Source organism: Cygnus olor, chromosome 4, assembly GCF_009769625.2.
Source record: "Cygnus olor isolate bCygOlo1 chromosome 4, bCygOlo1.pri.v2, whole genome shotgun sequence".
Taxonomy (NCBI): Eukaryota; Metazoa; Chordata; class Aves; order Anseriformes; family Anatidae; genus Cygnus; species Cygnus olor.
Window position 1 is genome coordinate 21,259,869 of NC_049172.1, and position 26,477 is coordinate 21,286,345.

General features: G+C 38.7%; 1 protein-coding gene across 4 annotated transcripts in view; it reads left to right on the plus strand.

The window, feature by feature from the left end:
• The window catches only part of DCTD (dCMP deaminase), a 56,325-nt gene that overhangs the window by 16,750 nt on the left and 13,098 nt on the right, over window positions 1-26,477 (plus strand). The window contains exons 1-3 of one of the 4 annotated variants that reach the window (XM_040556383.1): window positions 7,267-7,425; window positions 20,999-21,110; window positions 22,513-22,648. In XM_040556383.1, coding sequence (XP_040412317.1) covers window positions 7,394-7,425; window positions 20,999-21,110; window positions 22,513-22,648 — 280 coding nt within the window. In that variant the 5' untranslated portion in view covers window positions 7,267-7,393. Of the gene's footprint in view, window positions 1-7,266; window positions 7,426-17,250; window positions 17,354-17,545; window positions 17,570-20,998; window positions 21,111-22,512; window positions 22,649-26,477 lie in introns of those variants that run through there. The other 3 variants (XM_040556382.1, XM_040556384.1, XM_040556380.1) reach the window with 3 other exon arrangements.

Below are 26,477 nucleotides of genomic sequence, written 5' to 3' on the forward strand. Positions count from 1 at the left end.
AATAATACAACTGATGCCAGTGGTGCTAACAGCAGATTACTCTATTTTGCATATTCTACCAAAAATGGTCATTAGTATTGCAAAACTGAACATTCAGAAGTTTAAAACTGACAATGTTATGAAAAGAAGCATTAGGAGATTGCTCTAAGGAGGGAGAGGGAGAGTAATTTGCATCTTAATGTGTGGATACAAAATCTGGAAGTCTACCAAAGGTGGATATCTGAATGTCTTTGAGGAAAAATTCCTTATGAAAATATTAGATAAGAAGCATAGATATAAGATTCATTGGAGCGTTTGACAGCACCTGTGTGTTACAGTCATCCAGTAAGATGATGAAAATATCTGAGATATGTAAAGAATTAAGAAAGAGCACCCATAGTTTGATTCAAGAGAATGATTTAAAAAAAAAACAAAACACCAACAACATGAAGACTGTCCATACTGACTGCTGCTCTGAAAGGTTTTATAACGTAGAGGATCTACAAAGAGCCACATAGAACAGGCCAGCATAGCAGAGATTAGTTCATCCCTTTGTTGTAAGAAGGATTCAATGGGGCAGGGAGAAGGTTCATTTTGTTCTCAATACCCTGATCCTCAGTGCAAAAACCCATGAGAGACAATCCCAAGCAATCACTGCTCTCAGTCCTATTTTCTCCATGTGCATCTGACATCAGTAGGCAGGCAACTGTGTTGCTTTGTATAGTGAAGGTTATAACTCACTGTAAAGAAAAGACCTCTTTTGTTCTGTTCCATTCTTTATACTGCACTCACTATATTAATATTTTAATCCCTTCCAAAAATGAGGCTATCTATCATCTTTTAACCCCTGCCTTAACAATAGAGGGAAATATTTTTAATGAGCCAGTTTTATGTTTTAGCTGGTTTTGCACACAAAATAGAATGTGGTGACCTTGTGTGACCCTTTCTGCAACAAATGATTTTGTGTTTTTTTCTTTGACTTATGCTCAGCCCCTACAGAATTGTGTTTGTTATCTAGGTATGTGTTATCCTGATAGAGTATGACAAAGAGGCAACTTGGTCAAACCATAACCTCATATTCTTCATTCCCTAGCTTTCAGTTAGTTTGACTCGAGGTTGCAGAATACTGAGATCTCAGATATAACTTTGAATCTATGAAAAAGCAATATGGGGAAGTGGAGAGTGAGTTTTCTGTGCCCGGAACTGATTCTGATTCCCAAAAGATGAGTAACAGGTTAGAGCTTCTGGAGAGCTGCAGGTTTCACAGTGCTTTGCTGTAAGCTAGGTAAAATGGAATGTTATAATCTGCTACGATTCAACAAAGACAACTGCCTGAGAGCTAGCATTTGTCCCAGATGCAAAGATGCAAGAGCATCAGTGAGAATCCACAAACAGTCCTCAGTTATAGACTGAATTGGCCACTTGAGTTTTGTGTTTTCATTTGGAGTAGACTTACTGCCTCCGTGAGCTCTTCAAGTAGCATCACCTACTTGTTTGCATCAGCTTCAGCCAATGTTTATTTGTGAGTTGCTGCTGTCAAAAGAATAAGCCATCTTGATGCTAGTGAGTATGCTCAGATGTGGTGAAGTGTAGCTCACACTTGTCTTAATATTGCCTAAATGGTTCTTCTAAAGGCTGCATGTGGAAACTGAAAAGGCAGGTGGGAGACAGAACTTCCACATGATTATGTAAATCAAGGATTTGGTAGCAATAGGACTCCTTCCAATCACTCTTCTTGAGTTTGCACTTTCTGGGGCCACTCAAACCTAAACACTCAAAGTACAAGGGCAAATATAGCGGTGATAAATTTAGCATATACTCTGTTGGGTAGAGAATATAGCAGTGAAGAACATCTCTTAGTGCTCTAATATATGCACTTTTGAAATACAGTGCACTAAATCCCTCTTTGTTCCCAGAAGTATCACAGTAGTCTTCCAGCCAGTACTGTCCTCTCCTAGTATATCTCCTAATTTACTGAGAACAACAGACAGATAAGAGAAAATTTCATTTTGCTATTCTGTCAGTCACTAATGTGTCTGCTGGCTTAATTATCAGTTCATTGCACAAAGACAGCCAAACGAGTAAACTTGAGCTGTTAATCTTTGTCTTCCTGGGACAGATTCAAATTAATATTCTGGTTTTCAATTCTTTCCATGCTCATTTGTACTGAGTCTGGATTTAGCATTCTCCATCTTCTGCATCGCATTTTTGTCCTTTCTAGCTGCTGCTAGATATTGAACAGCTAATTGTATTTATGCAGCATTTTATTCTTACCAAATGATTTGAACAGAATTTAATATAATCATCTAATTACCTGTTGTTCTAAGCTTTGCATCTAACATTTCCAGATCTTTGACCTGCTCAATACAGCCCATAACTTAGGGCATAGCCTCTGTTATTTTTTTAACTTCCTTATTCTTACTTTTAGACATTTTACATTTATCACTTCTAAGACATATACATACCATTTTTTCCCATTCATTTCCCATTCAAAGGAGTGTATTTTCTGCCTTCCTGTTCCTGACGGGCTGGTCCCTGCATTCCTGACACATCAAATTGCACACCTCAAAGCTCTCTCAGTTTTCCAGTTCATTTATACGACAAAGATGAGGACCTAATGCTAAGCACTGTGGTGCTGCATTTGTCATCTTCCTTTAACGTTTATGATCATTCTCTGACTTTGTAAGCAAGCCATTTTGTTAGCCAGTTGAGTATTACTTCCTTACCTTCTTACCCTATTCATTAATAATGTATTTGGTACTGTATTAAAAGCTTCCTTGGAATGCAAGTGAATAATGTATACTTGTTTATTCTTGCCTGGTTTTGTTGTCATTTCCTCAAAGAAACTAAGCAAATTTGTTATGCATTATTTTCATTTTGGTGATCTTCACACTGAAATATTAAAAATTCTATTTACATAGAGGGTCTGGGCAGTTTAACAAAGCAGAAACATTTCTCTTGTATTTTTAGATACCTTTCACAATCCCATAAGCATTATTTAATATTTTACTGAGAGACATTATATAAAGCAATGTATTTGGTACAGTACCCAATGCAAAAAATACGATTTCACAAAACAGAAAGGAACTACGGCCTAATAGAGAACAAAGCAGATTCCATCAAGAAATACTTTGAAATGTCATGAAGCATGTATTTTACACACAAAAATCTGCCAATCAAGTTTTTACATCAGTTACAGTTTCATAAAGTACCCTGGGGTGCAACTCTGTAGCAATGCGAAGACGACAAAGGAAATACGAGTCTTCAAAAATGTCACAAACACATAAAATCCAAAAAGCACCCATTAAATTTGATGGGGGAAGAATTACTGTTCCAAATTATTAGGCTGTTACATATTTAGAACTGGAATTCCTTTAAAGCTTGTTGCCATTGAAAGCCCTATGAATTCAACAGGGATTCCCAGTGAAAAGAAGCCTGACTGGAGATGTTTGCATCTCACTGGAAGTTCTGCGGGCATGTTAAAGGCAATATAGACTTCACAGCAACACTTTTTTTCCTTAGGTACTTCATACTTTTTTCTTCTTCTTCTTTTATTGATACAGAGTTTAAATAACAAGAAACAGAAAAATGGGAGTTCCCTTCTTTTTGACTGCTTGAAATCAGAACAAGGCCTGTTCCCAGCCAGAGCATTACTATTCCATATGGAAAGCATGGTCCCATAAACGTGACCACTATGGCCAACTTCACATATCAGTAGTCAGACTCTAGCTTAGAGGACAGGTTCTCTAGCCATTTGTGTGACTTAATGCTTTTACTACACTGGCTGAGATGTCCTACCATTGCTGCTTGAGGTTTTCTGGCCCCTGAATGACAATGACAATTGGTCTCTTGGACCGTTCAAGCCCAAGGCTTCCTGAACCACACTAGATGTATCTGTAACTGGGGAGCCGAATACTGACAGAGTTGATGTCTCATACATAGTATTGAACCAGTGGGTAACTTTCCTGTCATACTTTATCTCCTTTCAAAGACGAGACCTAGTTTGTATTGTATGTTCTACGGACTTCACCAGTCTCTGGGACTTAAGCCATTCTTCACAAGAAACCTTTATCCCTCTAACCATTAATTTAATGTTATTAGCAACACACACTGTCATCTCATTATTGACTCCCATTTCCAAATCATTTATGCTGAAGAACATGTCTCAAACCACTGAATCTTCACTTGCGATGTCCTCCACTATGAAAACTCACCATTTACTTTGATGCTTTCTTTTTGATCTTTTAACCAACTATTTATCCATGCAAGTAGCTTCCATTTGATGCCCTCACTGTTTATGCTCAGAATCACTTAGCCTAATGCTGTCTTTGCAAAGCTTTTTAAGGCCTGCCGTCCACTTCCATGGAGTCCCACCATCCCTGTGAGCATTTTATTTAAACAAATCTTAATCATGGCCTAGCCAAAGCTCAGGTTCAAATGCTCCAAAAAGAATAATAAAGCAGATATTGTTGTGGAATTTACTTGTGACAGGTCTTTTCTGCTTTCTAGACATCTTCTTCCACGTTGAATCAAGAAGCACACCCTTTTCAACTACCTTTTCTGAACTTTGTCAAAGGCTAACATGAAGCTTAGGCTGAAGCCTCATAGTGTGCTTAAGGTCCATCAGGTAGTGTTCTCTGTGGGAAACCCCTGGACACCTGGCCTGTCCTTTCTTGGATTCCCTCTTCTGCCATCAGTCTCATCACACCCTGTAAGCATTCTGGTTTATCACACCTTAACCCCAGCCCTCAGGACTAGCCCTAGCCTGAGACTGGATGCATGTTACATTTAAATCCTGTTATGGGCAGAAGGGATCATGCCTTATAGAAGGAGGTAAGAATGCACTGTTAGTCCCATTAATGTTTTAACAACCTAATGGTAGAAATCATCCCATTAATGCAGAAAGAATACATTAACAATACAGTTAAAATCATTGTATATAAACTTGTTTGTATCTACTCAGTTTCTCTGGTGCTGTGCTCACCTTCTGTATGTACCACTGGGTCCTAAGGCCAACAACTTCCATCTTCCTCACCTTCCTGAAAAAACTGCAGCAGAAGTGGGGGTGTTATGAGTCCCTGGCCTCCCACATCTTTGCTGGTAGGAGTTTGATGTTCATGGGGGAGAGGGGGCCTTTCCCCTCTGTTTTGGGGTCTGCTTGTGTTTTCTTACTACAGTCTGCATCCTTGTCATTGCTGAAGACTGAAATCTGCCCCACAGATTCTCACAACCTCTTTTAAAGGAAAAAAAATAAAATAAAAAAGATAAAAAGGCTATTATGAGAGTAGGGTTGTTAGGCTTTTACTATGTAAAGTATCCACAGAGCCAAACTTAACCTGGTTAGTTAATACCCACATGACCTCTAGACAATTGTAATATACTGAAAAATATACCAAACCAGCTTAAGTCAAGACAAGCCCAGGTAACTCCCATTAACTGCTGCACTGCCAGGTCACTACGCAGTCTCTGGCCTTTTACTAGAATTGGCAAAACCATATTTACTGGGCTACATCTGAATGCACTGAAAAGCTTTTATCAGAGTTGTAAGGTGGTACTTTCCTAAGCAGGATGCTAACTCTTCCCAGATAAATCAGATCTGTCCAGGTGTCCCCTAATTCTGTTCCTTATCATTGTTTCTAGTTATTTGCCCAATACACGTGTCAGACTTACATTGCTACCATTCCCCAGATTTTCTCTGGAACCTTTTTAAGGAATTGATGTCACATCTGCTGCCTTCCAGAAGCAAGGCAATTTAAAGCAATAGGTTACACCCTGCTGTGAGTAATTCAGCTCTTTCGTCCTTGAGTTCCTTTAGAAATTTGGAGTGAATACTAGACAATCCTGGTGATTTTCACTTTATCTATTTATTCCATAATCTCTTCTACAATAATTTCAATTTCAGACTGATCTTCTGATGGGTCCCCTGCCAAGAAGGGTTCTGGTTTCAGAATCTTCCCAGTTCCTTCCACAGTGAACACCAATGCAGAGTTCACTTAGCGTCTCTGCAGTGACCCTGTCTTCTCTGAGTACTCTTTTATGCCCTGAAAACCAACTGGTCTGACATATTCTAGCAAAATTCCTGCTCCTGATGTATTTCATAAAGGAAAGGATTAGTAATTTTGATTCCTTTGTTACTTATTCTTCTGGTGCTTTTTGGTCTGCCTTGGTACATTTTCACATTTAACCTGCCAGAGTTTGTAACTATTTCTTCTTGTGTCATTTGAACATGACTTCAGCATTCTCAAAGATGTATTTTTGCTTCTAACAACCTCTCTTACCTTGCCGATTAGTTACATGAGCTTTCTTTTGCCCTTTCTGAAGTCCTTCTCAAGAGAAAGCATGTATTTCTAGTACAAATCCTTAAGTAGGTTCCTTGGGGCCTGTACAGAGTTGAGACTAACTTTTAACAAACGTCCTCTTTCTTACTTTGTTACTCTTTTTTGAATTAAAATAAAACCATAGGGAGGAAGTGCCCAGGAGTAAGCTCCTAGCTGTTCCTTGACCATGCTCTAGTCTAGGAGATTGCTGGCAGGGATCCCTTCCTCAGAGCTGTGTCTGTAGAGAACCAAAAAATGAAAACGTGGGGAGGTATGTGCATGTGCTGCCCTAGGGCTTCCCAGGCTTTTATCTGCCTTTACTTTGTCCCCTTACTCCTGTGGATAATCCACTCAGCTGCCTTGTACTTCTCTCTCTCAAACCACTGTAAGTTTTGTTGAACGGTTGTCCCTGTTTGCATTTCTGTGGCACCCTTACTGCCGTTTTGGGACCATGTCAGTGGGGAGTAACTGGACTTTCTCTGCTGCCATGTCTGGAATGACAAGGGTAATCAGGGTGATGCTTTGCTCAGTAGGGCTGTAGTAAATAGTAGCACATGCCTCTGGCTCCTTGCTAAGGCACCAGGGAGAGCTCTTCATGGTGCCTGCTCAGTGACCCAGCTCTTTCACAAGCCTTTCACACATAGGGGCAGTTGTGACAATTACAATGAACACTAACGAGATTGTGCAGAAGGAGGGTGTAGGGCTCTCCTCATATCAGTGGAAGGACTGTGCATGCCACAGGTAACTCGGCCTCCAGTCAGGCTGGCGGAGGGTCCCCTGCTCAGGGTGACGGCCTGCTGCTCTCAAGCGTACCATACCTTCTGGTGCGAGGGAACTGCCATCCATCCTGGGGAATCTCTATCATTGCTAAGAAAGTTGAATTATGATACTTCGAAAAATTATGAGGTGTAAAAATAACGATAGACTGGGATTCGTCTCATTTTCTTTCTAGGCTAGATCTTTAGACTTCTGTTCTAAGGATCCTTACTACTCAGGTTTCTCTGCAACCCTGCTCAGAAGCCTTTTGAAGAAGAGCTGAGAAAAAGCTGAAAAGATTTCAGCTGAAAGATGAAATTCAGAAGCTAGAACTTTTTTCCATGCCATGGCACTTTCCAAATGATGGCAACTGGTAAGAAAATTGAAAGTTTGGGTCCCACTTACAACGTTAATGAAAAAAAAAAGAAGTCAAATGTGAGAATAAACATGTAGGATTAAGCCATTCTGACATATTCTAAATTTGGGATAAAAGAGATAAGCTTGTCACAGTGTGCTCCCACAGAAGTTCGGGAGATAAGATTCTTGAGATTTTGATCAGTTTTGGCTGATCCTGAGCTGTCATTCAGTGGTTTATATCCCTGGAATATATATATATATATATATATTATATATATATATATATATATATATAGTCATGGTTACAGTATGTTCCTCCTCTAATATGCATGGATCTCTGCTCTTCAGAAAATAAAATAGTTGAACCTCTTTTATAAGATAACAAATCAAGATTAAGTTATTGGATAGTTTAAATACTGTTTATTATTATTACTTATTTATTTGCTCTCTAGCAGTGAGGCAACACTATTATGGTGGATTTCTCCTTTATCACTTACTATATCCCATTTCCAGCATATCTGTTTTGAGCTATAGCACATCTTACTTATTTTTGTTCTGTGCATTAGTGTTTGCCAGCAAGTGGTCATGAGTACAACAGAATTTCTGTGCAAGCAGTCGGTACTACTGACAGGGTTTCCTTGGTCCTCTTGCTGTTGAATTATCAGGAGAATAGAGAGGAAAAACATTTTTAGAAAGCTGTGCTGGATGCCAAGTAGAAACAGAAGACTACTTCCATGAAGAAACCTTTCTTTACTAGGTACCTGATGCACTACAACTAGCTAAATATAAATAGCTTTATTAATATTCCTTACAGCTTCAGGCTTTGAGAATAAAAGCATTAGCTCTTATGGACCGTAGTAGTTCTCATATAATCTGCAGCTCATTTCTGCAGCCATCATCTTTCATTTGTCAGCTCAGAAAAATTGACAAACTCAATGTAATGTCTGTTATTGACTGCCAAAGCTGCTATTTTCCTGGTAATTATCTTAGTTCACGCCACAAGTCTGAATTTAAATGCATAATTCAAATTCTTCTGAAGTTATGAGATTTTAGCCATTCCATTCCTCTGCATTATGCTTGACAAATTTAGGTCCTATTCAACATTTCTAATTATTTTTTTTTATATTCAAGGAAATTACACTTGTCAAGCTATTCCATAAATACATAATTTTGCAGTAAGAATTTACTCACGGAAACATATTGTCGTCTTCACATAGGCAGAAATTATGAGTCAGCTCCCTTCCCCAATAAATTATTTCTTCATTTGCCTTGTGACTTAATGGACTTTCAGACTCACTTGGTTTATTTTTTAAAAGTAGTTAAAATTCACTTTTTAACTACAAAGTCTAGAAAGAATGTTTTTTTCTGTAAATGACAGCTCACATTTTCACACTAGCATTTACTGGCTCAACCTCTAAGTAAAACATCAAATATCACAAGGTTGGAAATAAATAATCAGAAATGGTAATTATGAAAGCACCATAGAAAGAAGAACTTTGATAACTAATAGTATAATTAGCAACTGAGAAAGCAATGGAAATTGATGTTGACAAATTGTCCTTTAAAGTATATCTGGAGTTGCATTTGTTTGCAAAACTGAAAGTAAATCTGTTTTCTTGTGAAAAAAAATTCTAAATTTGGAACCAGAATAATATCATTAATTCAAAAGACAGCTTTTTTTTTTCTTTTTTTGTTTTTAATTGTAAAATACAGAAATGTAGCTTTCTAAATACAGTAAACAACAGCCAGTCCATGAGATCCATTTGGATAAGAACTGAATTTTAAATGAGTCTTGAATTTGAAATGTAGGCTTGTAAAATGTAGAAGTATTCTAGCATTCCTGCAAAAAGGTGAGGTAGATAATCTGATGAAAAATTATGGAATGGTCAGCTTAGACTATGACAAAAGTACAAGACTTTGTAAGAAAATGCGGGTGCTAACATATAGTGTATATATATGTTAATGTATAATATATAATATAAATAATATGTAATTGTCAATTTTAAGTTAGTGATAGCTAAGATTAATTTTTTATATTTTTAAAAAAGCTTTGAAAAGAGACTCAATAAAATTTTGCTTTGCCTCTGTAATTGGCATGTGATTGTAATCAGAATGTGATTGTAATTGGAAATGCTTGGATATCAATGAATGTTATCTTCCTGACTAATGAAAAGTTAAGCAATGTAAAGGGGAATAACCTGAAATGAGGTCAGAGTTCCTGACAATTTTTTGCAGCTGATTTCTACAAATGAGTCACTCAGGAATTTGTCTTGGAAAGGTAGGAAATACCACAGACTATACAACTGTAAGACTCCAGCATTCTACTGCCTGCCCGATGAAGTGAACGTAACCACTGTATGGGATAGACTAATGAAATAAAACATCTGTGGGTGTAGTTTCTTCCCAAGCTCTAGCAATTTATGTGTGTTTTATATGTAGAATCATGAGAGTTTATATCCCTCATACATTTTAATGCTAACATAACTCTTACTATTATTTTTATTCATATAAAAACCGAAGTCTTTTAAAAGTGCTATTTAGCTCTCATCTCTAAGATGTTTTCCAGACACAAGTTTATAGATTAATTATATATCAGATTTTTAAAAAAATCATTATTGTCTATTTTTTCTGTGTGTCTTGTATTACAAAAAAAGAGTAAATAATGAAAAATATTTTACCTAGTCATAAACATTACGGATTACATCTTTTATGGTAGTATTTCATCGTATCTTCATTCTCCTTGAACGTGGAAGCATCTAACTGTCTTTGTTGCCTTCCATCGTATCTTTTCCCATTCTCTTGTAACCTTTCAAATTCTGGTAACAAGAATACTGAATACAGTATTTATGAAATGCTGATGGCAATATCTCACCTTGCAGTGTTTTGGAATAGCACAAAAAACACAGTTACAGAGTTTATTTTTATTCCTAGTAATGTTATTCAGAGAATATGAATTTAACCCTATGTCTTGGCCAACAAATCTAATTCTTGAGATTCTTCCCAGGACTGGGTTAATGTGTGATTGTCCACTAGAGAGCAGGCTGAGACCAACAAACCCATTTTGTTCTTGTCATAAACTGACTTTGAACCCAGGTGTCTTAATGTAAATCATTAGTACTTGAAAGCATTGCACCTTCTAGCTTCAGCTGTGAGTATATATACTGCTATCAAACTTGATGGATATAGCTTGTGAAGCTTAGTGACCTAAGGTGGTGGTAATAAAGTATTCTGGAACCTGGATAACATTTTATTCTGTCAGTATGGTTTTCTTGCTCTGGTGACATCAACTAATTTGTACTGCTTTACAGGGAATTTCTGTATCCAGCTTTTTAGCCAGAGTCTCAGTTTCCTTACACCGCTTTTACTTTTTTCTGTCAGACTGAATTTCTTTCAGAAAAAAAATATTGCTCAGTATTGATTCCATTGTGCTAGCTAATTTGTGGTTCTTGTACTGCAGATCATCTGAAGCACCATTCAAAATCTAAAAGAATTTTCTAATGCAAAATCCACAAATAAAATAACTCGCATAATATCACCCAAAAAGAAAAACCTCCATTTTCTAATCCTTTAAAAAACCTAAGGTCAAATTAACAGGCTCTTTGCATTTTTACCCTAAAAAGTTACACTAACAAGGGTAAAGAGTTTTCAAAAAATCCATAGAATTCTTATCATTTTTGGCCTATTTTTTATTTTGCTTGTGTAAGACATTCATCTTCTGTGGAAAAATGCTGACCCCTAAGGACAGATACACCAGTGGAGAGATTTAGAGATCTCCTTGCTATTCTCCCTACAGAACCTATTATAGGGGTATATAGGAATTTTTGTAGAAGTAATAAGGAGTCTCTTAGTTTGCTTTCCTGTAATTGAAGAATATCACATTTCAATTCCCTTTGCTTCCTCAGTTTTGAAAAAATAAAGTGCAAGTGTTATTTTAATTTCTTTATCTCCCTAGGCTGCTGTGAAGGCTGGCCTCGAAAGACAATTTTTCTTCAGTACTTTGAACCCTACCAATACTCTCTTGTATTTTGAAAAATAAAAAATGAAAATATGTAACTAATGCCTGTCTTCTCTTTCCACAATCTATAGTCCTTCCACCTTTGAATTTGTTAACGATTCCTTCTTAGAAGATCACATCCTGCTTTTTGCATCCTTTACCTAATCATATGTTTTCTATAGCCCAAAGCTGCTGTGGCTCCATGCTAAAATTCCTCATTTACCATACACTGTTTTTGCTGTCTGAGTCAATACCTTTCTAAATATGCTTTCATTTATAATGTTTTCAAAGGTACAATATATATATATATTTTTAATATGAATGCAACCTGAAAGATAAAAAATCATGTTAGTAGAGACAAATACCCAGGTTGGGTTATTTCAGCCTGAACAAATCATGTTTGTCTGATGTAGACAACTAAAAGCAGAATCTCATAATGGGAAAGTGCCAGGAAGTCTTGAGAAGGAATCACACTGCCAACTCTGCTTATAAAATAAATTAGGTTTACTAATGATTATATTTCCCCTCATATCTATAGATGGAGCGCAGAGTTCCTGCTCTTCAAAGCTGGGATGTCAAATGTATTTCCTGACAGCTCCAGCTCACTTTTCATTATTGATAAGTTAAAGCATCGTGGCTGTTAGCTGCTCTTCGGTAATTAGTTCAATGAGTTTAGGAAACAGCCAGAGCTTGCGTAGGAATAGATGAAAAGAACTCACATATAATATGATAGTGGCACCTGAGCTCCCTCTGCCCTGCTGCCAAGCGAATGCTGGGACATCATAAAATGAAGGCTCTCTGCCTTCTGCTGCACAGTTCACTTGCTGCTCTGTCCTAGGAATTGAGCAGTTATTACTGAAGACAGGAAATACCCCAGGTGCTAATGGGTATTTGGGGAAATGGGAATATTGGCAAACTTGGAAGGCAAATAGGTCAAAGGGATCTCCTCATACTGAGGTGAGGAACAGGACAAAAATAGGGTGATAACAGCAGTTCTTTTTGTTTCTCTTAATTTAATTTTGCTAACTAAAGAGGTGTATCTAAGAATCCTGAAATACTTGTCTATTTTTTTAACCACGATCCAGAGGGTACCTGAAAAGGTAACTTGTATCTTACCACAGGATGGGTTTAGCATGCTTACTTAAAACTGTCCATGCTAAAGCCCATATAAAGATGTAAGAAAACGATTCTGTACAGCAGCTCTTATATGAAGATTTAAGTATTATCACACTGTAACAATGAAATCTAAAGGTACAGCTAAGATAAATGACAGGAAATGATACGCTGAAATTGAAGAACTCTCTATAGAAGAAAGCTAAAGCTTACCATAAACAAAGAAAAAACTGAAAGGAACAAGAAGAAAGATGGAGAAAACCTACCTACTGAGGTAAAAGAAGCATAAAAGGAACTTTTATCAAGGAGGGGAAAAAGAAAAGACTATATAAAGCAAACCAGTTCCCTAGATATGAAGGGATACATGTGTTTAAGATTATTTATATGTGATGGCAGACTAAAGACTTCCATCTTCAGAATGTGTCTGATGCAGTGAGTACAGATCATCTTATAGTCCAGCTAGAGTTACTACAAGTTGATGCATTGTAAGAGATTTTGGGACTTAGGCAAAGTTCATGGAAGTAACGTAAAAAGCCACTGCATCATGATAGGAAATCATAGTAAAGTGGAAGGTACAGAAGTTGAAAATAATCTTCTTAGTTATCAAAAATAGCCTTGAAATGTAAGTGCAAGGTAACAGAAGAAATAGAAAGCTGTGAAGTACGTAGGCAGGTGCTGAATACAGAAGCAGCATGCCAAGAAAGTGAACTATTATATTGAAAGCAGAAAATTAATTTCTCACTTCTAATTAGGGAATAACTGTGATTATGACTCGTATGGGTGGGCAAAGAAGGTCATTCATCTTTTGGAAAAAAAACATGAGGGTTGCCAAAAGACTTGCAGTCTGAGACTTTATATCTCAGTTTACTTTCCAAAGGATGACCTAGCAACATTATCTGGGATTTATTCTTGATAGAGGGATGGGAAGAGATCACATGCAGTATCACCTGTTTTTCTAGCACTTGTCTCTGTCCTGTCAATTATGCTACCTTGCATAAAACAGGGAATTTGGCTTGCAAGGGCAGGTATGAATGGAACAAGGAATTTAAAAAGTAGAGGACTGATCAGAGTCATAAGTAAAAACATAAAAAAATAGAAAAAGCAGCAGCAAATAAGATATAGAAAGAACAAATCTAGCTGGAGAATATACTGATATCAAAGTAATGATGAGGCGATCAGGACACCGGGAAGACGGTATTTGCCGATATTGGAATGGTCAGTATGAATAAAACAAGCAAACAGTCAGAATTAGGAAGAACACCATACATTCTTAAAAATTTTAGGTGAGATGAAAAATAGTTGTGATGCTAAAAATCAAACAGAAGACTGTTTGTGACCCCAGTGAGAATAAAGTGCAAATAAAAGGCAGATCTCAGAGAAGACACTTAGCTGCTATCAGCAATGTGAGAAGCTGGATTTAGGGAGTTGGTAAACTGTGGAAATTTTGAGTCTGGAGGACAGAGAATGTGATATTCAAAATAGATAGTGTTAGACTTTGACAGGAAGGAAGAAAACTTAAATCTAGCACTCAATCCTAGGTAAGGTAATATACAAATCAGCAAATCTAAAAATAAAAAAGAGAACAGATTTCCATTCGGCCTTGAAAATCACAGAAATACCTTAGTATTGCATGGATTCTGTCAGAGATGCTTATCATGCACAGTTTTACTGACTGCATCAAGTGTTTTTGGCATTCTGTGTTCACAAATCTGTATAACTGTAGGCATCTAAACACAGACCTGACATCCTGAATTTTGGCACTTGAGTTTGTAAACAGTGGATTTGCAACAGGCTTTCACCTGCACCAAATGTATCACAATATCATCCTACTTAGTTTTGATCAAAGGATGGTAATAATTTAAAACTCCTGTAGCAATTCTGAAATGCTTATGCTCCCTATACAAAATGATATGTTATACAAATCTAACAGGTTTTTGCAGTCTATTAATGGGCTGGTTTACTAACAAGCTGTTGCAGCTAACCCTGTTTAGGTCTTCCAGCAAGAGGGTTCCATCAATAGGAGTTTGTTCACAGAACAAAGCCTTACATTGCTACAAATGTCATTTGATCAGTGAGGAAGTCATAAATTCACGATTAAATTGGCTATAGAAATTGAGACGTTCAGCATATATGAGCAGCTGCATTTGCATTGAGTGTGTTCTCAGTGTCTAAGCAAGTACGGAAGAAAAAGTTTAACCCAAGTAGAAATTCCTATTTGGAAAAATATTTGGATGATGAGACTTGCCTAAAAATGACTCCCCATCTCTATGAAAATTATCCTGTCAGCTAGCTGTATTTCTCTGAAAGACAGGTAAGAACCAGATGTAAAGAAATAGGCAGATATAGACATACTGCTGTATTTATTTGACTTTTTTTTTTCTAAATCTAGTAATTAGTTTCTGAAAACATTATTCTATTAGAGAAAAAAGCAACAATTCATTAGCAATTTCTTTTTACTTTTCCCTTAAGTTTTGAGATTGATTTTAGGGTCATCTAGCAAACTGTATGCTCCATAACCTGGCCAATAGCAAACATTACTCTCTGAGTAAACTTATGTATATGCTACATTAACAAAGTTAAAAGTGTGTGTTGGCAAGCAGCAAGAATATGGGGAGAGAGTCTGAAACCTGGAGAGGGTCTGAAACCCCAAACTCAACTTAGTTTGCTTTTATCAAAACTGACAAGAGGTAGAAGATGAACATTTCCTAAGCATTAAGCTAAAAATATAAACATCCTGACAGATGGTTATACATTTAGCATGTCTTTCAAAGTTGTATCGCTTCTCATTAAGAAGAGCATCTAAAATATTTGTAATCAGCTCAGATTGTTTATTGACATCTATACAGCAAGTTCATGATACTCCATGCTCAGGGCTTTCATCTATGAAATCAGAAACAACCAAAAAAAAAACAAAACTATAAAAGAGTACCTGAGGTACTCCATGCTTCTTCATATACATCCTGCTTCTGTGGAACAAACAAGGAATGTCTAAGGAAGGGCTAAAGTGTCAGATACAAAATTAGATAAAATTCAGCCTATTTGAGTGCATGCCTTTCTTAACAGGGGCTTTGAGTTAGAGCATTCCAATTGTATCACAAAGATCTGAATGGTCCTGAGACAGATGAAGGATGCAAATAGGCTTCTAGATCACAGTGTAAGACAAAGGTACTGGAGATGAGGATTCAGACAATTAGCTGCAGAGGAGCTGCAAAGCAGGCGGACACCAAAAAAGTCTTAGTGAACAGACCAGGCTGCAGGACTTTGCCCCATACCTGTAGGAAGACGAGCTAACTGCCCTCAGTGCAACCCTATGTTTATACCACAGTGTCCTGGAAGCTGGAAAACATAAATTCAAGGCAGGGAATAGTTTGTGAGAACTCTTAATCAGTGTTCACAGAATAGAAAATCCATCATTCACTGCATATGATCAGCATGTAAGCACTGTTTTTGAAAAGTTAGTAGTTGTTATGGTTTGCCCTCAGAATCTTAATTATGAAAAATAATAAATATGGCATAGGCAATCGTAGCACTATTAATTTTAATTCATACTTCAAGAGTGCAGAAACACATACACAGTTAGTAGCAAACTTTTTGAACTGCATTATGCTAAATTTTTCTCCAGATTAATTAAATGAGTGCTCTTTAACTCTCTTCGTGATCAGCCATAATCAGGCCTTTCATTTCACCTTCAGACTCATGTTTTCCTAACTGATGCTACTTTCATTAAATTTCTTTTCTTTTTCTTGCATTTAAATTGTTCCTTTTCATGAACATTAGTTGTCTATATGAAATTGTGAACACAGAACTGTTACAAACCAAAATAACTATGTTTTCCACTCTGAGGGCTGAAAAACTTAGAAAACAGGCTGCATATGCCAAGTTTTCTCATTACAACTAAATAGGACTATCTGTAAAATTAGGTAACATTTTCATTCTTGATGGTTTGTCAGTTGTTAACAACAACAAAAAAGACAGCTAGCTGATGCAGCGATCTAAATATGAATGTATTAGCAATGCATATCTCTGTTTTGATCACCATTGCCTCTCTTTTTTGGGATGGTTTCAAGAATAGCTATGACCATGGTGGGATCCTTGACTTGGCCACCTTCTCACAGCACATGTTGGTGTACTTTACATCACCTGGTATACTCACCTGTGCAGTTTGCTATGCATTTAGTTAGCATGTGGGGACTCTAAGGACAGCTTCTGGGTTAGGGCTACTGTGTGCCCAGTTTCCCAGAAATGCCATCTTAGCTTAAGAGGATGGTTTTTGATGAGGCTGCAGGAAGGAGTTATTTCAGCCGTGTCTGGTGACCGTGTTCAGGACAACGGTACAGTGCGAGCTGCACAGCTCATGTGCTCAAACTTGTGTCAGGGCTGACCTCAAAGGCATTTTTCTTTTGTGCATCAGTGAGTTTGTCACACCTGTCGCTGTTTACAGTGGGAAATGAGTTGGACACACACGGATGGATTTGGGGAGGCTCCTCGTGATGTCTCACAGCCCTGTAAGAGCAAACATCAGTAACTTGCTCCCATTCGAGTGCCTCCATAAAGGCGACCAAACATCCAGAGTGGGCAGCCCCCGGCCGAAAGAACACAAACACATCACGCAAGCACACACATTTATTTCGCACTTATAACTTGCGCGTGGCCTACACGCACGCTCAGCTGCCTGAACGCCTCAGCGAACTTGCCAGACCCCCAGCGGCTCCCCGCGACATGGCGGCGGGGCAGCCCGCCTCCCCGCCCGCCCCTTTCCCCGCCCGCTCCCGCTTTGGCGCCAACGGGCGAAGGCGAGCGGCGGGATGAGCGCCCAGCGGCCCGGCCACGTTAACGGGTACGGCTCCAGCGCCTCCTTCCCCGCACGGCACGGCTCCGGGGGCTGCGGCCCGGCTGCCGGCCGCGGCCCGGAGGGGGTGGAAGCGGGGTGCCCCCGGCCCGGGCCGGCTGCTTTCGAGGAAGCTGGGCCCGGCTCTCGCCCGGGGAGCCGCGGGGGCAGGCCGCGGGGTGCTGCGGGGGGCTGGGTGTTTCTAGAAAGCGCCTGCGTTTAGGGGTGTGTGGGGGGGGGCTCGTGGAATATCGGGGTGTAGTTGATTATCAGTATCGCTTCTCGGTGAGGAAGGTTTGTTTTCTATTTCTCTCAAAAACTTGCCTCCCAGTGAGGAACATGTAACGATTGCATCCCGGTACGTGTAGGGGAAAGGTGCCGAGCCTCAGGGGATGACAGGCCCGCTTGATAAAACACCAGTTACAAACAAAATGGGGAGCCCTAAAGGAGCTAGCGTTGGAAGCCATCAAACACATGTATCCCACGTGGCCTTGGGGGAAAAAGACTGTGCCTAAAGGGGCTTTTTTTTTTTTTTTAAATACCCTCCCTCTCGTTTACCCTAACTGCTGCAAGTTGAGTGACAAAATATTGATAGTTGATCTTCAGGAGCATAATCCATCCTGAAGAGAAAAAACAAAACAACAACAACAAAAAAACTTAATACGTTATAGTTGGAGTATAATGCACGTGATATCACAAATACGAAAGCAGCAGAGAAAAAAAAAAAGCCTGATACCCTGTTGTTCCTGAGTTGTACTATATTGTTGTGTAACTGACCACCATAAATCTTTTTGAAATGGTGTATTCTGTTCTAGGATCCTCGACTGCATCTTTCATTAAGGGAGACTTTTTATTTTTTAGTAGTTGAATGAAACTTCTTCCTTTTTGAGACAGCGTGTTACAGTTTACTTGAAGCCTGGATGGATGCAAAAGAGCTGAGAACAGAGGCAATGTCCTTTAATTACAGAATCTTTTTCTCTGTTTGCCTTTGAAATACAGTTTATGCAGACTTTCCTGCAGACTATAAATCACTGTAGAATTTGAAGATTTTTTTTTCTTCTTTCTTGAGTGGTGTTGTCTTCATGGCTATTACTTCCCATTACTTTTCTTCATAAGTTCTTATGAATTATCACGAGGATAAACCTTATTTGCTCGTTTTACAGCCAGCTATCATATTTTCTAGAATAGCCTTTATTCATGCAATTCTAGAACTTGTAAATGAGTGTGAGGAGGATGACCAGCAGCCCAAAATCTATAAACTTAATTTTCCTCTGTGTGCTTGAGTGCTAGCCAAGTCCTTGGCTTCTGCTCAATCAGAAATGAAGTGTTTTATATCCATTTCACACTCCTGTGTTCCTGTGCATTGAGCTGAGGGAATTATCTAGCCAATCATTGTGATGTTAAGTAGAAGTAATTGAGTAAGGGGTTTTTTGTTTTGTTTTTATGTTCCCTTTGATGTAAGCCTTCTGCTCATTTTTCAGATATGCTCCTCTCCCTGTTAAGTTGGTACTCCGAGGGACTTCCACTTACATAGCGTTCTGTACTTATAAGAAAAGTAAATAGGGGCTTTCGTTGTTTTTTGAATAACTAGGGTTGCTAGGGAATAATTTAACAAAAGGAGATCTCAGGATCTCTTATTTCAGAGTACTATTGTTTTTCTGGAGAGCTTTTCTCAGAATGTTTTATTTGGTGTAGTTCTGCATTGAGTCTTAAATGTCTCTGCTGAGGGCTCTCTGAAGACATCACTGTGAATGTCACTTAGTCTGGAATGTATTAGAGTAATCGTTTGAAGTCTGCTGGTGTTTTGGATTGTGTAAACCTGCTTTTGTGACATTTTTTAAATAATCACTCAAATCAGCTTAAGTACTTTTTTTGCATTTTAATTAACCTGTCAAAGTTCAGTTTGGTATGGAAAAATGGCAAGACCAGTAAGGCAAGCCTTAAATTTTTTCTTTTTGCTGTGAACTTGTTCTCTGAACACTGTTCTTTGTTAGTAGGATACCATTCCAACCCTTTAGTTGAAATGATTCAGGCCAGTTTGGGCACTCACATTTTTGTGTGCTTTCATAATTGACAGTTTTTCACACTATTTACAGTGTTGTCGGTGTGAGAGGTGTGCTGGTTGCACAGAGAATGTACGTTTCTCCCACCTTATACTGAGATGATGGCCTCAATGATAATTCTCATTCATTCCACGGAAAAGCCAAAACTGCTTAGTTGTAAGGTGCCATATACAAACAACTCAAAAGCAGCAATTTAGTTTTAGTAGATAGCACCTTTGTAGTTTTATCATTCGTGTACTAGCAATCTCTTCAATAAATAGTGTAACCTCAGTGTGACAAGCTAACTGCAAACCTCAAATACATGCTATTCTTATACTTTTTGTTATAAAAACCACAACTAACAAAATACTTGTCTTCTAATGTTTGTGCTTGGAAGGCGCTGGTACTAGAGTGGCTACAAGATGTCTTGCTACTTGCAATTACCTATGAAGTATTTTTCTGCATGGCTCAACATTGCTAGAAGGGTGTCTCAAGTCTCCTTCCTCTTTTTCCTAAAATAGCTTAAGCTGCAGTCCTTGGTAAGAGGGGCCCAAGAAGAAATGTACTGCACCCCTTGTATTTTTATAGGCTATTTACTGTCTTGTATTTGGGATGTTCCATGGATCACTGGAGAGCTGTTAGAATCGTGACATCAGTTTGTTTTTCAAGTGTAGCAATGGTAAGTGGGATCTGGGGGAAGCTTGTTTGGATCCAATATTTTCCTTGAAATCTGCTAAGCTTTAATATATTGGAGGGGAGTGAGGGATGTCTTTTCCCTCTTTGAACTGGAAAGCACAGAATTTTTTCTTATGCTGTCCAAGCAGCCTTTCAGCCATAAGGAGACAAGAGAAAGTGATGAATCACATCCCCTCTGCCTCTTCCCCCAAACAAACCCCCCAGTGTATGGAAAGAAACAGCTTTTCATGCCACACTTATATATTCTAAGGGAAAAATTCTTCAGTCTATCTTGTATCATCTTTTAGGAGGCTTTCATAAAGAGCATAATCTCAAGAGCAACTTAGCGGGGGCCTATCAGAATAGTTTACAAGGTCAGATTGTTGCCAGTAAGTGTTGCCTTGAGAGGCAAACTCAGGGCTATAATTGTACAGACAGAAAGGAAAGCCTGCACAGGAAGCTTCCAAATAGAAATCTAACGAACACTTGTCGTAGGCAGAAGTACAAAATAGCTTAGATTAGAGGCTTGCAGTTAGCACAGTCATCATAAAAAAAGATTATGTTGTTTGAGCGAAAAGAATGCCGGTACATGATATACCTGAATCTTAGAAATATACAAGGTGTTATCTATCAAGGATAAATTGCTCTGTCTTTGAATAGCTCAGTGCTCTGAATAGCTCAGCCTTCTTATCTAAAACTGAAATTTGCAACCTCACTTGGGTGCCTTTCCCCTGAATGGAAATGTTGCATATATAAGTTCTTGGAAAGCACATAACACGCACTATTTTACTGCTAAAATATTGGTGAATACATGGTGGTCTTAGCCACAATCTGACCCTGGTTAAATTAAACTTGTGCACATTTAAAAAATACGGTCTGTAATAACTGTACATACGTGTTGTTTACTGATGTTTGGTTTTTTTCCCATAAAATGTAGTTTTGGCAATGAAGCATCCTGCAGAAAACGAGAGGATTATTTGGAATGGCCTGAATATTTTATGGCCGTAGCATTTTTGTCAGCACAAAGAAGCAAGGATCCAAGTTCTCAGGTAAGGAGGCAATGCATAAGAGTAACATAACCTAATCTGTGTTGCACATCACATCAGATGCACATGTAGCACTTTCGGGTTTTGTTATTAAAAGTTATTTCAGTATATAGCTATTGAATTTTTAACATGGTCAGCACTTTTTGTTACAGAAATTCTCTTATTGGGTCTGACCTCATGTGTATAATTCTGTGTGTATGTTTGCAGCTTGGAGTTTTGTAAATCTTCTTTTCATCTGAAAGTTAAGATGACAAAGATGTTTTCTTCTTTTTCTAGTAAATGTAGTTACTGTTAGAGGAGAATGTAACTACTGAAAGTTTTAGACTGTAATTTTTTAAGACACAGCATCTCAGCAAGTTCCTTTTCCTCACCTGTAAGAGTATAAAAATTCCCAGTTGTTTGTTCTTGGATTGATTTGAGTTGTCATCTAGTTTGGTTTCTCCTTCCAGTTCTCCTTGCCCCTCCAATTCATTGGCTCTCTCTCCATTCTTTACTTCTTTCATGTGCCTCTCTTGCACTTGAACATTGGTTGGAGTCGATAGATAACCTTTCCTGAAACATGCTGTTCTGCGGGGCCCAGTCATCCTGTTAGTCTTCTTTTGTGTGACAAATTTCTGGAAGAAAATCCCAACAAAGCAATGGATTAAAATGCATATTAACAGCTTGCTCAATTACTTGCTGGCTTCTGTACGTTATGGCTCTCACTTCTCTGAATCATACTTACTTAGGACTAAATTCCTGTTACCCAAGTGCTGGTTAATAAACACATTGTATGAAGTAAAATTAACGCTGTTGCTGTTTCAATACATATAAAATATGGACAGAAAATGTAAAAATGGGGCAGTTCATCACCCTAAAAGTAGGGCTCCTGTGCAGACTTTTATTAAAGTAATAAGGGGTGGCAGTTAAATGGTCTGGTATTTTGGTGCATGTTTGCATAAACAAGCCACAGAGGTTTGTGAGCTTATCTCTAGGTCAACACTACCACATTCTAATTTATCTTCCATCCGTTTTCTTTAGCTCCCACTGTTAGTTTGGGGAGCTAAACTGCAATAAAACCTACACTTAGTACAGTTAGTTCTGTGCTGGTTCTGCTCCCTGAACTTGGTTCACTTTGTAGCCAGACAAGGAATGGTGCTGGCAGACTGGTTTGGGGACTGCATAACCAGAGGGTAGCAGGCTTGCGTCTGCCCTGATTTATTTTAAAGCTCTGCCAGTTAGGTACAATTGTGGCCTTGCTTATCGTAGCCTTGTCGTGCTCAAGACAGTGCGACTTAATACAGGGTAAAGCTTGTATCTCTTAAATTACATTTGTAGGACTGGCTTTTCAGGTTTGGGTTTTATTGTGCTTGTTGATACATTACTTTTCATGCTGTTGATACTATATAAGTCTTATTTTATCTAGGTTGGTGCCTGCATTGTAAATTCAGAAAACAAGATTGTTGGAATTGGATACAATGGGATGCCAAATGGCTGCAGCGATGATGTACTACCTTGGACGAGAACAGCAGCACATAGACTAGACACAAAATATCCTTATGGTAAGGCATCTTGTGGTTGACAAATCAAGCTTTTGATGTGTGTCTGTGAAAGTTCATTTGGTAAAATGTCAGTCAGTTTTTCTTCCACTCACCCAACTTTGTTAATGTGCACGTGTGATATGTCAGGGTAAAAATCACAGCTGTGAAAGTAAATGGAAAGTCTTCATGAAGAACTGAATTCCTCGTGAAATATATTCATGAATGGTTAGCTGGTTTGGATTATGTAATGAAAACTTGTAAACAGAATGCAGCTCATCAGCACACAGTTACAGCGTATGCAAATGATTGCTGTTTCAGTGTGTTTGTCTCCACGGAAATTACTGAGAGCATGTATATGCAAAACAAATAATTGCGTCTAAAGTAGCGGTATTAAAATTGTAAACTCTAGTGGCTGTTGGAAATTCCAGTGTTCAGATGTTCATGGCATAGACAATGCATATTATGAAAGAGTTGAATTTTGTTTGTCTTGAAATATCACATTCTGTCATTCCATGCCTCTGTCTTATGTGGTATGCAGTAGATCTGCCCTGCTACAGGTAAAGTGACTTGCATTGTTCATTTCAACCTATGATCTGGTTCACATGTACTAAACTGAGAGAATGAATGAGGAGCAATGACAGTTTCACGGTAAATATAGGTGAGTGCTGCTTCGGATCCAGTCTTTGCCTTTGCAGCAGGCTTAGTTTGGCCTTCTGCAAGCCTGCTTTGAAGGGTCCTCTGTGAATATCGGTGGTACAAGGCTGTACTGTTGCCCCTCTGGGCCACAGGCTTGAAGGAACCAGTGAAGATAACCCAGTGGACTGCCTCAGGCTTCACTCCATGAGGACTGCCTCTTGGGCACGGAAATAGTATTGGGAGCTGTCTTGTGGCCCTCAGTAGCTTATGTTGGGCAGGAACTGTGGTTAGGACTGATAAGGAAGGAGGGAGTGCATTCTGTCTTCCATCCCCCTTCATCTTTCTGCTTTCACAACAGCTCCTGCTGAACCTCTGTGGGATGAGACCAGTGGAGTAGGAAAAATGGGTATTAGGAGCTCTTTCGTGCTGTGCTGCATCATAGTCTGTCCTGGGCTCAGGAGTGGAAGGGGAAGAGTCACAAAGCTGAACAAGAGCCCTGAGAAACTCTCCCTTTCCGCCTGCATTGGTGTGGGGAAATGAGCACCAGAATCTGGCCTTTGGAAAGATACTGACACCTCCAGTGTACAGTATTTATCTCTGTCTACTAATTACTTTTTTTTTTTATTTTTATAACTTCTAAAAATTGATCTGATACAGAAATTAGACTTGTGTTAGTTTTGAAATTCCCTGTTTCATCCAAAGTTCTCTCTAAACACTGACATTACATGTTCCAGTTTCCTGTAGCATTGAAGTGGAAGATTATATGCAGTGGTTCAGCTCAATCAGTTTTGTATTTGAGTTCTTACAACTCTGGTACTTGTCCTTATTCAGTTTACCAATTTGCTATAAAACCTCTAACATTAACTCTTAAACTTGATACAGTTTCATATTATTTTTCATAAGAGATGCATTGCTGATAGTAGGGCCAACTCCTGCCAAATTTTAACATCTGCTCTAAGGCACAGCAGCAGTGGTTTTATGTACAATGAAGGTCCCATAACGGTACAGCGTGGTATGACTGCTCTTTATTTATAGGGTGTGGAAACAAGCATTAGCCCATTGATTAAATACAAAGTACTGAAAACAGAATATTGATTTTGGTTGAGTCGTAATGCTTGCTGTTAGGTCTCAGTTCTGAACTAAGATCAGTATGGGTGGTCTTTGGGATGTAAGCATGTTCCAGGAGAGATGCAGAAACAGGGCACTCTAATAAAGTTGATCAACTTAAACTAAAAAAAAGTATGGATTTGTGGGGAATTTTAGCAGGAGATAACGTGAGATTTTTTTTATTTTTAGTTAACGCTGACTCCAAAAGATGTAGAATGTTTTAGCATGTAAAAACCTCGTAACGCATGATGTTTAAAAAATGCACTAACCAATCTAACAGCCTGGAGAGCTGATTTCCTTTCTAGGAATTGGTCTAACTAGCACCCTTCCCCCCAAAGAATCTTAGCGTTCACCTCATTAAAAAAAATCACAACTTTGTAACATAATATGTCTGCTGTGATGAATAAACGACCTATTTTGTAATTCACAGATCATTTAAACTCTAGCAGTTTCTTATTAATCTTGATAGCACAGTTGACAGACCAGACAAGTATATATAAAAAAAAAATCTTCTGCTTTAAAAAATTCTGGTAGATGCAAGGAGACACATAGAATCGCTGCTAAAATCTCATTAAACTGTCATGTTTTCCTTTCTGCTTTTACTAATCATCACAGCATTTGTGTAAATTGAACTTTTTATCCTTGACTTTTCCTGACTAGCTTGTTCGCAGACGATACAATCTTACTATGTGTTCCATTAGCTTGTCATGGGAATGCTGGCACTGTATTCACTGGAGCTGCAATGTAACTTATTGGGTAAAGCTGATGACAGTTGTGCATGTACCACCACAGTAACCTGGAAGATGCCTTCTAGAGCTATTTCATGCATCTGCACTGCTACAGGAAAGGACTGGCGCTACAGGAAAGGACTGGAGTTGAATTTGAGTGCTGACCTCCTTCCTGGTTTTATGTACTGCATTAGTTTAGGCATAAACATCAACTAACTTTTTCACAGGGTGTTTTGGACCACCCTGACTGGCTTTCTCCAGAACAAAGCTTGGGTGTTTCTCTGCAAATGGCTCACTCAGACACTGCTCCAGAAGCCAGGGTGGAAGAAAGGCTGTAAGAAAACTCTCATCCTGTATGGGCCTATCATGCAAAGCCTGCTGAGATGGTATGCTTAACCTTCCTCCCTCCCTCAGGCCATACTGGGGGATATGCAATGCATACTCTGTTTCATGCTGTGAAAATACCACTGGTGGTCTCCAAAAAAGCCATCTCATTTCTTTATGCACTTTGAACATACAAAATATGCGTGTGTTGCCACGGGACTCTGGAGATGTGGAGCCGCAAGGAAACCCGGGGCCAAGTGCTACGTAGTGCTGCCGGAGCCCTGAGAAGGAGGAGCAGGAGCCAGTCTGTGCCAGTTGGCCTCGGGGCCAAGGGTCAGTCCCTGGCCCTGTCTGTGTTTAGTAGCACAGACATAGCAGGGGATTGGGCCCAGAGGCTATCTTTGCAGAAGTGTGTTAGATGATCCTATAATAAATTTATTGAGCTCCAGCAGAACAGATGGGTGCATTGACCCCACAGCTCTGATCATTTTCATTGTTTCATGGCTAGAAAACTTCCTCTTTCCATGCTAGATTTATTTACCGTTAATTTATACATTCTTGTGTATGCCAGCATTGTTCTTTTAGCGTTTCTTACTCTGCCATCAGTGCTGCTTCTTCCTTTCTCCCTCCCCCTGTGCACTTACTGATAACAGTAATCTTTTGAACTTTTATTTTTTTAAGGCTAAACAAGTCCCATCACTCTTAAATTTTACTGCATCTTGAAACCTGTTGGCTTGAAATTCCCTAGTGTCTCAGTTATCTGTGTCTGCTGCAATATACGGTACGCTGTACGCATCTTACGGGCACCCTGAAGTATGGCTTCTGTTCAGCTCAGTGTTAAGAAACAGGCTATGCTTGATTTAAGAAAAAAATTTTTAAAAAAGGAATTTACTCATACCTAAGTGTAATCTGAGCTGCTACTGAAAGAAAGCATGAAAATGTGGGAGGTAGTGCTCACTTTACCTTAGAGAATGCAGATGTTAGCATTTGTACAGTACTGGAATCCTGATGTGGATTGCCTGTACCCGTGTTTCACATTCCTTGTGAGAGTTTTG